Source organism: Notothenia rossii, assembly GCF_949606895.1.
Source record: "Notothenia rossii genome assembly, chromosome: 4".
Classification (NCBI taxonomy): domain Eukaryota; kingdom Metazoa; phylum Chordata; class Actinopteri; order Perciformes; family Nototheniidae; genus Notothenia; species Notothenia rossii.
This window is the reverse complement of record NC_136902.1, coordinates 13,140,441-13,155,008: the sequence shown is the minus strand read 5'-3', so window position 1 is coordinate 13,155,008 and position 14,568 is coordinate 13,140,441. Positions and strand designations below refer to the sequence as shown.

Below are 14,568 nucleotides of genomic sequence, written 5' to 3'. Positions count from 1 at the left end.
ACAGTCAGGCCAGCTGGGAGCAGGGGCTGAAAGAAGAATGTAGTATGCTCACTGCTTGTATTTTAAATATCTTCCATGCCTTTCACAGTGTTTAATTTTAGACTCCACATGCGGCAGGAGCCAACAGTTCCTAGCTGAAGTCAAAGTCAGAGGCTTCTCAGTTCGCTCTGTCCTGAGTCATAGATTGGACATAGCCTATAGGTTATACTTCATTTTTGATTTCAGTAGAAGAAAGAAGCAAATATGTCAAACAGTAAAGACCTTGAGGATCTCAATGAAGAGGATATTGATGAGGATGAACTTCTTGCTATGCTTTCGCCAGAGGAGCTTAAGGAGCTCCAGAGTGAAATGGATGTTATTATCGCCCCAGATGAGAGGGTACCGGTGGGCCAGAGACAAAAGGACCAGACGGAAAAACTTCCAACAGGGACGTTTGACCACCGATCGCTGGTTGGTTACCTCTACTGGGAGAAAGAGTCCAACCGTATGCTAGAGGAAGAAAGATTGCCTACTACTCTGCTGCCCAGTGAGGTAAGAGGTCAACATCTCAAATGGTTGGGTACAGATCAATTTAAGATATTGTACTGACTTAAGAACCATACAGTCCCTACTTGGTAGATGTTAAAGGCAGGATTTCTAACTTTTGCCTGATGTTGTTTTTAATCAGAGAACTTTAAGGGAGGAAAAGGAAAAGAAAGAAGAAGAAGAAGAAGAAGATGTGGTGGAGTATGAAGTGATAGAGGAAGTCATTGAGGAAGAAGTTTTAGATGGTACAGATGGAGAGGAAATTATAGAGGAGATCATTGAGGAAATTGTTGAAGTCGTTGATGAGACGGATGAAGTAGATGAAACGGATGAAAAGGAAAAACGAGTGGATACAAAAGATGAAGAAGAGATAAAAACAGAAAACCATGAAAATATAAACAAGCATGTAGATCATCTAGACACTAACACGGAAAATGTATCGGGAAACAATACAGATGACAATCAGCCTTTATCAGACACAAAGGAGAAGACTGAGAGCGTAGCCCAAAGGCCCGGCACATCACAAGTTGAAGAGAAAGAGGAAATTAAAACTACAGACTCTTCGCTTCCCAAAGAGGCAGCAGAGGAGCCGGAGATAAAAGAAATCAATGATTTGCTCCCGCAGAAAGAAGAAAGAAAAATTAACAAATTAAATATACCGAAGCTAGCATTCAATAATATAAAAATGACATCAAGACCCTCAGGAAATGAGACAAACTTGGAGACGACTCTTGACAAAGTCCGCAACAACAACCCCTCTATCACTGAGATTAATTTAAACAACATAGAAAACATTCCCAAAGAGATGCTCTTAGACTACGTCAACGCTTTGAAGAAGAACCGACAAGTGAAAACATTCAGCATAGCCAACACCGGTGTGGATGAAAATATCTCTTTCCACCTGGCTAACATGTTACGAGAGAACCGAAGCATTACCACTTTGAACATCGAGTCTAACTTTGTAACCGGAAAGGGCATCGTGGCCATCATCCGCTGCCTCCAATTCAACGAGACCCTCACAGAGCTGCGTTTTCACAACCAGAGGCACATGCTGGGTCACCACGCAGAGATGGAGATCTCACGCCTGCTCAAGGCCAACAACACCCTACTGAAGATGGGCTACCACTTTGAGCAGGCGGGGCCCAGGATGGTGGTGACCAACCTTTTGACCCGGAATCTGGACCGCCAGAGGCAGCTGAGGAAGGAGGATCAGAAGCAGCAGCAGGCCATGGAGCAGAAGAAGATGATGCAGATGTATGAGAACAGTCTAAACCTGCCTCCTGGTTTGCTTGAGATGCTCGGGTATGTACCGTCTATGGAACTCCTGCAGGAGCACGGGTTTGTCCCACCCTCGTCTGAACCGAGCAGCGAACCTCAAACGCAGCGCGAGACAAAACAACAAGAGGCCCAGAAGAAGGTGAAAAAAAACAGCACTCCCAAACAACCCAGTGCCGAACCAGCAGGCTCTTTGAGGGACGTCCAGCTGAAGAGGACTCCCAAGAAACGTGACCCTTTTCTGGACCTGGACCCGAGGGATAACAAGAGACCCCAGCCAGCTCATTTCCAACTGAAGAAGACTCACCGGGCGATGGATGTAGAGGATGGAGAGGTGATAGATGAAAGACCAAACCTGACTGAAGTGATTAAGACTTTGAAGCCCGTCCCTCGCAAACGAGAGCCAGCTAAGATTGACTTCACACCCCGTGATAATCTGCTGAGTGAAATAAAAAAGAGCAACGTGGCGTATCTGAAAAATGTGAGTATACAAGAGGTTGTAATGCGAGCTAAATTTGTGTTGATCAGTAATTTAACCGTTTGAAAATGTACTGTTGACGGTGCTACATTTCTCAGATCAGAAGAGTGTGTGCCATATGAATATATTCTCTCACTTGTTTAAAAGCATTTAGTTGTTGTCTGTGTGTTGTTGTGTACACCTTCTGGAAATCTTAGTCATCTTTTTTTTTATTTTCTTTGTCGCTGCTTGCAGGTGCCGCTCCCCAAAGGATTGGAATCGGCTGAAACAAGTCTCTTCTGAGGCTGAAACTGTTGGTTTTCTTCACCATACTGTGTGTTTATTTTACATATATTATATAATTAACTGCAAAATAAGAGTGAAACCATACTTTTATTACACAAAAATAAATATTGGATGGTTGTTGTTCCACTCTTGTTAGCACACTAAATACTGATGCTTTAGTAACTTATAAAAAAAGCTATAAATGAGTAAGAATGCCCCATATTAAGCTTTTGCCGTTGCTCATATATTTCTTGACATTGCTTGTTAAAATAAATGTAGGTTTATAGGTTTGTTTGATTAATGTTGGATGTACTCTCGAGCAATCCTGTTCAATATATTTACTTTTTGTTATAAAAAAAATCTTCTCTTTGCCTGGGTTTCTCTTTCTTCCCTTCTTTTTCATTTGTATTATAAGGAATATATCTGTGTCCAAATTAAATGGATCCCCTGAGAATCATTGCCGTTCAGATTTTAGAGGTAATTAGTCAAACTGAAATAAGTTTGTATAATCCACAAGGGGATATTCATTAGGGTTATAAATAAGCTTTTAATTTCAGTAATATTCTACAATCTATCACTTTGTTTCCCACAGAGATGTAACCCAAATAAAGCCAAAACAACTGTTTGATGTTAAATATATTTCTATACCTAGAATGAATAGGGACAAGAATGCAACATAAATCAGGTTATCTTTATTTCTATATAGGACTGCCATGTTTTAAGTCAAGTTCTGTGAATTAATCATCACTGTCAAGAATGAAACAGTTGCATAAAATCAGAACATATATAATTTAGCATCCGTGTAACATAAACAATCTTCCTGAACTGCCATCTGTGAAAGTACCACAAACAAACAGCTAATCTGCATATATATAAAAGCAACAGGAAATTGCTCATACTTTCAGTATAAAACAAACACTTAACATTACAGATGACACACTGAATTTGGAATTCCTATTTTTTTCAAAACGAAAATGGATTTCATCCTAACAGGAAATGGGGAAAATAGGGCAATTTTATTAATTTAATATGATTGTATCCCGTAGCCATTTTATATATTTCCGCATGCCATATCATGGAAATAAAGACGCATCAGAAACAACAAACATGTACAAATCATGACATAATATTCAAACAATAAAACTGCACTTGCCATTCATTTTTCAATATTGCATAGCTTTGATCAGAACACTCAGGCCAGCCTGCAAGGTCAAGAAGTGTGCACACACATCTTTTGAGATTAGGAATATTTAAATTTCCATGACCACATAATTCTTTCTACAAACAGGTCTCATATCAGTATTAAGCTCCTGGAGTGACACAACGGTAGTTATTGCTGTTTAATAAGCATTTAACAGTTCACTGGGTGAATCAAACATGCTTGTTTTGAGGTAGCAAACTGCAAGCATCTGATTTTTTTTTTAAACAAACACAATTGACACTGGACATTGTGTTCAGACATTCTGCTTCATTTTCTGAAATACAAAGTCAGTCGTCATGTGGAACAAAGTGCGTTGTGGACAAGGATAATGTGTTTTAGGAACATTAGTTTTTTTTTTACAAATGAATGACCTTTGGTAACTTTTTTTTGGTGCCCATTGTCTTTCAACATCCAATCCACGCTGTGATTGTGCAAATCATGTTATAATGTTACCATCTATCTGTGAGTAAAGTAAAGTATAAGAGAATTAAGTAAACCAAAATGGATATAAAATATGGGAATGCCAACATCAGTAACATGACATGTTTACAGGGTAAAAAAAACTCCACACATGGGACTATGCTAAGGATGTTTTAATCCATGCTGTATGATACCAACTCCCCTTGGCACACGTTTGATTATAGCCTTAATCTTTCATTTTGCTTTCAAGGAAATCCTGAATCTTGTTCATTTTCTCCTCCTGCTGATCCAGGAGATCCATGATGATGCCCATGGGGGTCTTCTTCAGCCCAACACCCTCAATCTTGTTCTCCATTTTGTTCTTCATGTTGCGCAGTCTCAGAGAGGCATGGATCAGAATTACTACATTAAAAAAAAAAAACAACATGTGAGGTTTTAGATATACATTTCAGTGTCTCAACCTTAATATCTGATTTTTAACTGGAATACAGCTAAGGAAAATAGGAAAACTAAAATGTGATACTGTTGCAACTAAAGCAGGAGAAGGGATCAAAGTGTCTTTTATTCCCATGGCAGGCAGATACTGAATGCATGACATCAGCAAGTAAATGTAGTTGTGTCCAAATCAACAACCCATAGCAACCCCTCAACACAAGCCGCAGCAGGCAGGCCTCTTGGGAAGCGATCAAACCGTTTCACCTATCGGCCATGATGTTGGAGTGGCTACATTTGCTCTAATGATCCAACCAATCCATTAACTAAACCACCCTGACTCAAAATGTGTTTAGCAGGCTGAAGCAAACCCACAATCATTCATCTGAACGACAGTACAGCTCGATGTGTAATGCTGACTTTATTTTTGCAATCTGTGTCATGAGTGAATGCCTGTCAGTAACACTGTACATGCTGTTCAATCCCTACAGTGAGTCAGAATGAGAGTGGGCTTGGAAAAACTTGTTCACCCACAGGAAAACCTCTTTTACTCAACCCTGTGTGAGTCACCATCTTCCCTAACAGTTTAAAGGTCCCATGTCATGGCCATTTCTATTGATCATAATTCCATTGTTGAGGTATACTAGAATATATTTACATTAGGCAATTTTCCAAACTCACATTGGTTTTCTCATACAGCATCTCTGTATAGTATGTGTATTCACTGAATTTCACTCTCTGTCCTAAACGCCTTGTTGGAGCTCCATTTGGGTCGTCGTAACGTCACATGCATAAAAACCTTCATAACACACAAGGGGACGGGTAATAACCGGAAAAGCATGACATGGGACCTTTAACATATAACATTAGCCAATGACTGTTTTGGATATACCGTAGGGAACGAAGGTTATAATTTTAATCAGGTTAGGCCAAGCACTAAATCTATAATGATGCGCACTAGTGTGTATGAATGAATGAGTGAATTAATATCTGTGTCACATCTGTTAAATGAATGTGTTGTGACGTGAATTGCTTGTAAAATAACAGGTGTCAAGCAGGGAATTTATTTGATGCCTTAAAGTTAGCAAATCTTTTGTATCAAAATCGCAGAGCATACAGAAGGAGAGAAAGGAATGTGTGTGTGAATACATCTAATTGTACAAGAGCCATGCCCTAAAACCATAAGAGGGAGTGTGTGGGAACCTAAAGAAAACAATGAAGAACTACAAAGCTCAAAGTTTCCATGTTATATTTTGTTGTGTACGTGTCTTTTATTTCCCAGGTCAAGCAGCTACAGTAGAGATTGTAGCAACAATGGCAAAAACCTTTTTTTCTTAAAGAACAACATCAAACTTGCTCAATATTGATCTTGGAAACAGAATTGTTGTGTTGTCACATGACAACAATTCCACATTCATATGGTAACAATTAAAATCCATCTCCTAGACAACTCAGCAAACTTGGACAATGGGAATTTATAAGGAGATTAAATAGAGCATATATTTCGTATTTATATAACATTTGGGAAAGTGAATGTAGTGCACTGCATGATAAGGAGGGCTCTCTGACAACATGAATAAGATGTCTTCTTTGAAAACTTATTTTTTTAAAAGTAAACAACGTGACTTACACAGCAAGGGGAAGGTGATGCCAAACATGAAGACCAGGACGCCTCCACACAGCGACAGCAGGAAGTAGCTGGTGCCCATTACACAGATGACAAACACCGAGGGGTTCTTCTTCTTGAAGTTCTTCACCATGGCCTGGTTCTCTCCGGCCCACACTGAGCCCATGAAGACCAGAGCCACCACAACTCCTCCCAGAAACATGCCAAATGGGTTCAGGAACCTGAATATTGTAACAGGAAAGTGGCATATTGTACATGAAGGTGTTGGCATTGTTTTAATAGCACAACCTAGTGGTAACAATAATAATTGCCAACATCCTGACAGCTGGTATGAACCAAAAGAGGGCATATGCCTGCATTAAGGCCTGTACTAATCAATACATCATGAACTATTCAAAGACAATTACCAAACCAGCTTGACAGATGCACAGAAAATAAAGACATCCTTGAATTGATAACTGACGGTAGGAGATCCAAGATCCAATGTAGCTTCTCAAACAAACTTAAAACCCCTGTAAGTAACATTTATTTGAATACACAGACTACAGAGACGAAGGGTGATCACTTGCAAACATCTAACGTTAGCTCAAAAGTTATTATTTAACTGATAGTTGATGCTACTGAATATGTGGACATTTAAAAAGAAAATTTGCTATAGGCCTAGAAGAAGAAATATAAAGGCTTTAAATGGAAGTGCCTCAAAGATCGCCTCAACAATACAATAGTTACAGAAATAGCATCAGTGGTCATGGGTGTGGTGGGTAGAAGGTATGCAGGCTAATTAAACACCCAACCATAGATGCTAGCTAGCCCCGTTAGCATGCTACCATGACTTACCCTACAATGAGGAAAACCACCACAGCCGCCGCGAAATAATTGGTCTGGTAGTACATCAGATTACTGATCACTCTGTTGTTCCACTTCGTTAAATCTCCAAACTCGGGTTTGGCGAACCGGTCCGTCCCGGGGTAGAAATCATCCCACTGTCTGAGGGGTGCAAGCTCCATTTTGGCTGTCATGTCTTCAACGTGTAGTGAAGTGACTACAACAGCATACCCACAGGAGCTAGCTGCGTAATATTTTTGACAGGCCAGCTGATCACCGTCTTAACAACAAGGCGTACTCTCGCTCGAAATCTCACGAGAGCTAAAGTCTCAAGCGTTTTACACTTGCGTTCTAGAATGCGCAGATTTCCTTGATGATTACAGTGTACACATAACATTTAAAAAAGTAGAATGATCATATAGGGATTTAAGAAACAATAGCTGGAGTTGTTTATTTAGACAAATACAATTAAAAGAACACTAATACAGGTTTATTTGTTAAAAAACATTTAACTTATTTTCAGTTATATATTTTAACATTAATGTAGCTATGAACAATAGCAAGCTTGTTTATTCAGACAAATAAAATAAAAAACATGGAATACTAAAATATACAAATACGTACAGGTTAATTAGTAAAAACAAGATTTATTAGTTATTTTTAGGGGAAATTATTGATATTTAAATGTATTTAAATTCTTAAATGTAACCTTTTGTGAATAGGCTACATACAATATTTAAGGTTTTGTGTTCTCTTTTTTTCTTATTAAATCACTTAGTTTTATCAGTATTTTGTATGGCACAATCTAGCACATTTTATATATATATAAATAACATTTGATTCACCTTGTGAACTCAATATATAATCTGACACGAGACCTTTAACTTAAACATGGACACATTTAAAGATCAGTTAGTTGGGTTCGAGTAGAATAATACATTGCTCCATATGGCCTTTGGGTCCTTTGCGCAGAGGGTGCATGTTTGACCCTCGGAAACATGGCAGACACAATCGAGGACATGGGACCGTGAAAGTATGGCGGATGCCGAGGAGCCGTAAGTCTCAATGGACTAAAAACATAATTTAATCGTAGTTTAACCCGCGCCGTTTGTCGTTAACCCGGCATGCTTGAACCCTGTTTTACTCTGTTCTTGCAGGGAGAAGAAAAGAAGGCGAATAGAGGACGTGACTAAGAAGTTAGTGACGAATGCTAAATAAAGGTCTCTGACTGGCAGCAGGTTTGAGCCGCAACTGCTGGGCCAGGAGACATGTAAAATAAAACATTTCTGCAAGGGACAGCCTTAGAAACCCATCTGGTTGTTTGTAAATTGTCTTCGTTTACACAGCGTATCCATTCACAATACCAAACATAACGCAGATACCCTGCACTGACTGCACCAATCCTCCATCCTCCTTACAAGGCACATCCGGAATAACAATCCAACTAAAACTTTGTACGAACTTCATACTACATACTAATCCTAAAAAGGTTTTGAGTATGTAGAGCGCAAAGCAAACTCAAACAATTAAACATAACATTACAACATGTGACACAAACATGGCCCTCAATGCAATGCACAAAGTACAAATGGAGCAGCTACTGAAAGTTTGTATGAAACATCAAGTTCATATGATAATGACAGTCCAAATATGCATATTCATGTCTGACAAGTCAGGTATTTACAATGTTCCTGTTGGTATAATCCATGAACTATATTGATTTCTTATTTTTAAATGCAAGTATAGTTCATATTGCATTCAATTGGTATGTATTGTGGAAATGGGACAAGGCACCTGTTAATGAGGATTCTCAGGAAAATGGGATTTCTTAATAAAATTTGTTTGCATAAGTATTTACTACTATTTCCTATGTAGGACACAATCTTGTGGCCTCTCAATGCCTTGTGGTGGTGCTGACTAACATTTTGGGAACCATTATCCAACCAGACAGTCAACACTTCTAAATTGTGTAATCTCAAAAGATTAAAGTTGTCTTCATTCAAATAACCAAACTATCCACAAAATAACAGTTTTAAATGCTGCCAACTGCTTTCTTTCACAGCCTTCTTCACACATCCTAGTTACAAATGTGTGTAATAAGTGGATTATGGCATTTCTAGAGAAACAAGTAGGCAGAAATGTACTGATCTAAGTTATGGTGCAAGGTCAGTATATCTCAGTGTGTTGTGTGTCCAGAATGGCTGTAGTTGGAGGACACGGGGACGCTGGTTGCGACTGGGATGGCCGGTGGAATCATGTGAGGAAGTTTTTGGAGCGACCTGGACCGTTCACCCATCCTGACTTTGAGCCAAGCACTGAGGTAACCAAAATACTTTCATAGCAAAAGATCAGAATAATAGAGATCAGTATTTTAACATCTTAAACTGAATCAGTTAGTGAGAAAGCTTATATATTTACATTGTCTAGTGACTGAGATATTTCAAATCGCAGTATATTTTCATTTCTTTATTATTGTGGTGTTTCTTTTATCTCAGTCTCTACAGTTCTTGTTGGAGACGTGCAAGATTCTTGTCATTGGTGCAGGAGGACTTGGGTGTGAACTCCTCAAAAATCTGGTAGGAAATACCTTTAATTTATGTTAAATGGACTTACTTCTGAAGTGTAAGCTGAGAAATCAAATGTATTTGCTTTCTAAATCTTGTTGTGCTTTAGGGCCTCTCTGGGTTTCGTCTGATTCATGTGGTCGACATGGACACGATTGATTTGTCCAACCTCAACAGGCAGTTTCTTTTCAGGTAGGCTTTTCCTCAATATTACAGTTTTCACAGTAGTGTATTATTTAAGAAATGCATTGTGTGGTAAAAAAATTAATTTAATGGTTTTAACAATGAAGAGTACATGAGATGATTAGCTTATAGCCCTCGATTGAAAATAAAGGAAAAATACCATGTCCTCTGCAGCTGAGAGATTTAATCAATTTAAATCAAATTAAGCATATCAAATGTCCTCTAATTAATAATAGTTTTTTGCATCCAATTAGGCCCAAAGATGTTGGACGACCAAAGGCAGAAGTGGCTGCCGACTTCATCAACAGTCGTATCCCTGGATGTAGAGTTGTCCCGTATCCTTTCCATCCACGGTTTTCACAGCTGAAACACATATCAGATATAGTTTACAGTGTATAAAATATCTCGACTGTGGTATTTTTTCCTTATAAATAACATGCAGTCACTTTAAGAAGATCCAAGACTTTGACGAGTCTTTCTACAGGCGTGAGTGCTTTTCTTACTGTGAAGCCGACAATTGCACAGTCACCAGCCACAAGGATCTCACACACACTACCAGCCCCAAAACAGACAGGGCAACAGAGCCTAAATACACACACACTTATCAGCAATTAGACACAGGTGGGGGGGGAGGAGACAACACAGGGCACCAGATACACACAATCAACAGCAACAGACCTAGGGAAAGGGGAACACTTTTCAACATAAAACCAGCAAACAGAGACAGACAAACTAAAAACACATACACACACTACATACATTTCGCCACCAACAAAACTACACAATTCGTGACGGAGGCCGAGATCTATGGCCCCAAAGATCACCTCTGTTACACTTACACAATCTATACTTCAGTTTAGTTTACAGAGGAAGTTTGTCAGAGGTTTAAAATGCTCATCTTTTCCCAGAGTTTCACATCATCGTCTGTGGACTGGACTCCATCATAGCCAGACGCTGGATGAACGGGATGCTGGTAGGCAAAATATTTGACCTTAATATACCTCTGCATATTAGGAGGGTATTAGTATAACTAGTGGTGAGTTAGATCAGTGTTGGGGATGTTACTTTGAAAATGTAGCAATTAATGCATCCTATCAAACTATATTTAAAATTTGAATTACATGTAGTTCAGCACTCCCCAGCACTGGCAATGATTGACGTTACCTTCTCCAGATATCCCTTCTGAGCTATGAAGACGGAGTCCTGGACCCCAGCTCCATCATCCCCCTGATAGACGGAGGAACGGAGGGCTTTAAAGGAAACGCCCGGGTCATTCTGCCCAGCATGACCGCATGCATCGACTGCACACTGGGGCTGTACCCGCCACAGGTCACTATTCGTCTTCTAGTTTCACATACAAATATTTGTATGATTAGAGAAAAAAACTATTCTTCTGTTATTTGAATCATAAGATCTGTTGTTGAACTTGTCTTTTGGGGGGGAGACAGCATCTGTGGTGCACAGGAGGAGATATTTAACATTTCCATCAGCAGCAACAGCTGTTAGTTGGGGGGGGGAAGTATTCATAGCTGCCACCAGCACAGCAGTGACTATTTAGCACTGTCAAAACACAGAAAATAAACTATAAAAACAGTAAGAATTGTACTTCCTCATGTAACTTTATAGTTTTAATATTGTAGCTGTTTGATTTCACTGTGTAGAGCAGAAAATGGGCTTCTACTGCTCCTATAAATGCATTTGTGCTTGACTTAAATGTCTTTCTCTCCACAGATTAACTTCCCCATGTGCACTATTGCGTCAATGCCTCGGCTACCAGAGCATTGCATTGAATATGCCCGAATCTTACAGTGGCCGAAAGAAAAGCCATTTGGAGGTAAGCTCACGTGTTCTTACCTGTTTATAACAAATCTAATCACGTTACTTAACCTTCGATCTGTGCAAATTATTACAATTACATCACATAACAACTTACGCTAACTACGAGAGTCTTTTCCTCAACCAGATACCTGCTTAGATGGAGACAATCCAGAGCACATCGCGTGGGTGTTTGAAAGAGCCCGAGAAAGAGCTGCAGAGTTCAACATTACAGGAGTGACATACCGACTCACTCAAGGTGAACTTGTCAATTTAAAAGACAATAATTTATTCAATGCTAATGTAATAAATTAGCTAGTTTTTCCCTGATAATGTGTTTCATTAAAATGGACTACTCTCGAGTTCACAAGTATGTATAACTGTGTGCTGGAATTAAACGTGTGACTGTTTTTGTGCCTAAGGAGTTGTGAAGAGGATCATTCCTGCTGTGGCATCGACTAATGCTGTCATCGCTGGTATGACACTCTGATGTTTTTGAGGCCTGCTGTTCAGACATGTTGACAGAAAGGAAATATATGAAAACATTAATGACGTATCTTTGCTGCAATTTCAAAATAAGTAGGCTGTTGGCTAAGCCCCCTGTAGTTACGGATACTATTACTGTCAAGCTAGCTGAAATGTTGTTGTAAATTGATGCAGACATAAAACACGCTTCTTACATCTGTGCATCAAACTATTTCTTGTAGTTATATAAGGTACTATTTAAGTTAATTAAATAGTGCATTAAAGAAAGTTACACGGTTCAATTTATTCCTTACTGTTTTGCTTGTGCAAAAATTAGTTTGACATGTGAAGAATTCATTATTTGAGAGGCCTGCTGTATCTAGTTCCAGTTGTGGACATTTCTTTTTGGAGAAGACATTCAATATACAGTATATTGTATCAAAACAATTGCATAGTTCACACAACTGAAAGTGGCCCTTTGATGCTCATATTCAGGTTTATATATATGTTTTTCTCATACTGCCTGTGTGCTGCAGCACCTCTTTTTACCCTCTGTCTGAAACCAGAGTCCAGTCTGTTCTTATTGGTTAGCTGGCCGGCTCTATTGAGATTGGCCAACCGCTTGGAGATCTCGCAAGCCAATAGAAGCGCTAGTGTTACATAGTTACGTCTCTATTTTACAAAAAGCATAATAAGGCCTCTTTAATTTTGTTTGTGTTTTTCTCCTTAGCTGCCTGTGCCACTGAAGTTTTTAAAATTGCTACAAGGTAAGAAGCAGAATTTAATCTCTCAGCCCAGTTGATTGGTCAAATGAACATCCCTTAACCTCAGATTTTATTTTTCAGCGCATATATTCATTTAAATAATTACCTGGTCTTCAATGATGTGGACGGACTGTACACCTACACTTTTGAAGCTGAACGAAAGGTTTGTTGTCTCAATAACCGATACCACCATGTTGTCAGCAATCGTTGTATTCACTGTGTACTGAGAATAATAATCATATTTGATCGGCAGGAAAACTGTTCAGCCTGTAGCCAGGTGCCTCAGGATCTCCAGTTCCCTCCTTCGGCCAAATTACAGGAGGTTTTAGAGTACCTAACAGAAAATGCCTCTCTGTAAGTATTTGGAATAAAACACTATAATACACAATATACTACACTGACTGATTAAACGTTCATTCTTTACAGACAAATGAAATCTCCGGCTATCACCACAACTCTTGAAGGGAAGAATAAGACGCTGTATTTGCAGGTAATATACATAATTGAGTACCTGATAATGCTGTTTGATGTTTTGTCAGCTACATTTAATTATAAACCACAATTAAACTACGAAAACATTTGTATCCCAGTCTGTTAAATCCATCGAGGAACGTACCAGGCCAAACCTCTGCAAGACTTTGAAAGGTAACCTGAATTATTCCCTGTCAGTCCTAAGTGAGTTGTAGCTTCTGACTATCTTTGAAACATATCATATAAAATGATTTGTCTCTCCTGTTGCAGAGCTAGGCCTGTCTGATGGACAGGAGCTGGCGGTGGCAGATGTCACCACACCCCAAACAGTTCTCTTCAAGCTCAATTTCACCACCTGAACACTCAGCAGTGATGTCAAAGTGACTGCATCCGAATGCAAACACTGGGTTTCTGTGATGTTGCAGCAGCACATTTGATACCACGATGTAGACATTGACTGAGGTCTGACCTCCAGGATTAAATATGAAGTCCTTACCGATTTTTTTGTTCTATTTGTAACGTTGTTTCCTTAATGATGTATATCTGATGTTTTGACTTCTGTTGTAGCTATTTCCCTGTCAATCTAATGAGAATAATAATGTGCACTAATCTCTAATAAAGTTGTATTATTGTGGTTATAAAGGTTTCCTCTTTCGCCAGATTGTTTGGTAACATCTGTTTACTTAGAAGCAATGAAGATAAGATGGACCTTTATTTATCCAGGGAAATTCACTTGTTATGGCAGCAACAGAATTGAAAGGATGCTTCACTGGTTATCTTTAATGTATCAAAAAAGCAACTAAACATAGGAAGTCTTAAGTAAAGAACAAAAAAACAAAAACTAATATCCTTGTTATATTGAATTTATAAATCTTAAATTAGTTTCAATCTTCTAATATGAATCACTTAGCAATTAAAACTATTTTATGAACAATTAATGTACGTTTCTAGTGAGACTTAATTAAAAAACCAATGATACCTCAGTTTTATATTTAGTTTGAGTGGTGTGATTTGCTTCATTAGTGGGTTTGCAAAATTAAAATTTCATTCCGGGAGCTTGAACCGAACAAACAGAATGTGTCATCTCACCTTTGCTGTTTGGCAAAATGACAGCCAAATACTAATAATATAAAAAGCTGTTTTTCAAATGTTATCTTAAGGGGAAGGCATGACATATCTCGTGAGAAGATTAGTCGGCCTCTCCGTTTCTCCCTCTGTCCGCTTTGTGACATGTCGCTCCGCACTTTAAGCTTCTTATG

General features: G+C 38.8%; 3 protein-coding genes across 4 annotated transcripts; 2 read left to right on the top strand and 1 right to left on the bottom strand.

Annotated features, from left to right (window-relative positions):
• Positions 1-12: 12 nt before the first annotated feature.
• On the top strand, positions 13-2,913 carry lmod3 (leiomodin 3 (fetal)). The gene is made up of 3 exons (XM_079674101.1): positions 13-531; positions 668-2,281; positions 2,513-2,913. Exons 1-3 carry the CDS (start codon positions 244-246, stop codon positions 2,558-2,560), a joined length of 1,950 nt encoding a protein of 649 aa, XP_079530227.1. The 5' UTR covers positions 13-243; the 3' UTR covers positions 2,561-2,913.
• Positions 2,914-3,219: 306 nt separating this feature from the next.
• On the bottom strand, positions 3,220-7,335 carry LOC307035103 (PRA1 family protein 3-like). The gene is made up of 3 exons (XM_079674102.1): positions 7,060-7,335; positions 6,226-6,443; positions 3,220-4,565 (listed from the first exon to the last, which is right to left on the bottom strand). Exons 1-3 carry the CDS (start codon positions 7,239-7,241, stop codon positions 4,390-4,392), a joined length of 576 nt encoding a protein of 191 aa, XP_079530228.1. The 5' UTR covers positions 7,242-7,335; the 3' UTR covers positions 3,220-4,389.
• A 661-nt stretch (positions 7,336-7,996) lies between these two features.
• LOC307035186 (NEDD8-activating enzyme E1 catalytic subunit-like) lies at positions 7,997-13,951 on the top strand. 2 transcript variants are annotated; one of them, XM_079674250.1, is made up of 18 exons: positions 7,997-8,102; positions 8,205-8,243; positions 9,244-9,367; positions 9,543-9,623; positions 9,721-9,803; positions 10,049-10,129; positions 10,237-10,280; positions 10,703-10,767; positions 10,968-11,123; positions 11,526-11,628; positions 11,758-11,868; positions 12,032-12,085; positions 12,805-12,841; positions 12,920-13,001; positions 13,092-13,192; positions 13,265-13,328; positions 13,429-13,483; positions 13,580-13,951. In XM_079674250.1, the coding sequence occupies exons 1-18, from the start codon at positions 8,083-8,085 to the stop codon at positions 13,666-13,668; spliced, it is 1,389 nt and encodes a 462-aa protein (XP_079530376.1). In that variant the 5' UTR covers positions 7,997-8,082; the 3' UTR covers positions 13,669-13,951. The 2 variants fall into 2 exon arrangements, with proteins under 2 accessions (XP_079530376.1, XP_079530377.1); XM_079674251.1 differs by lacking the exon at positions 7,997-8,102 and having other exon boundaries at positions 8,208-8,267.
• The last annotated feature ends 617 nt before the right edge of the window (positions 13,952-14,568 follow it).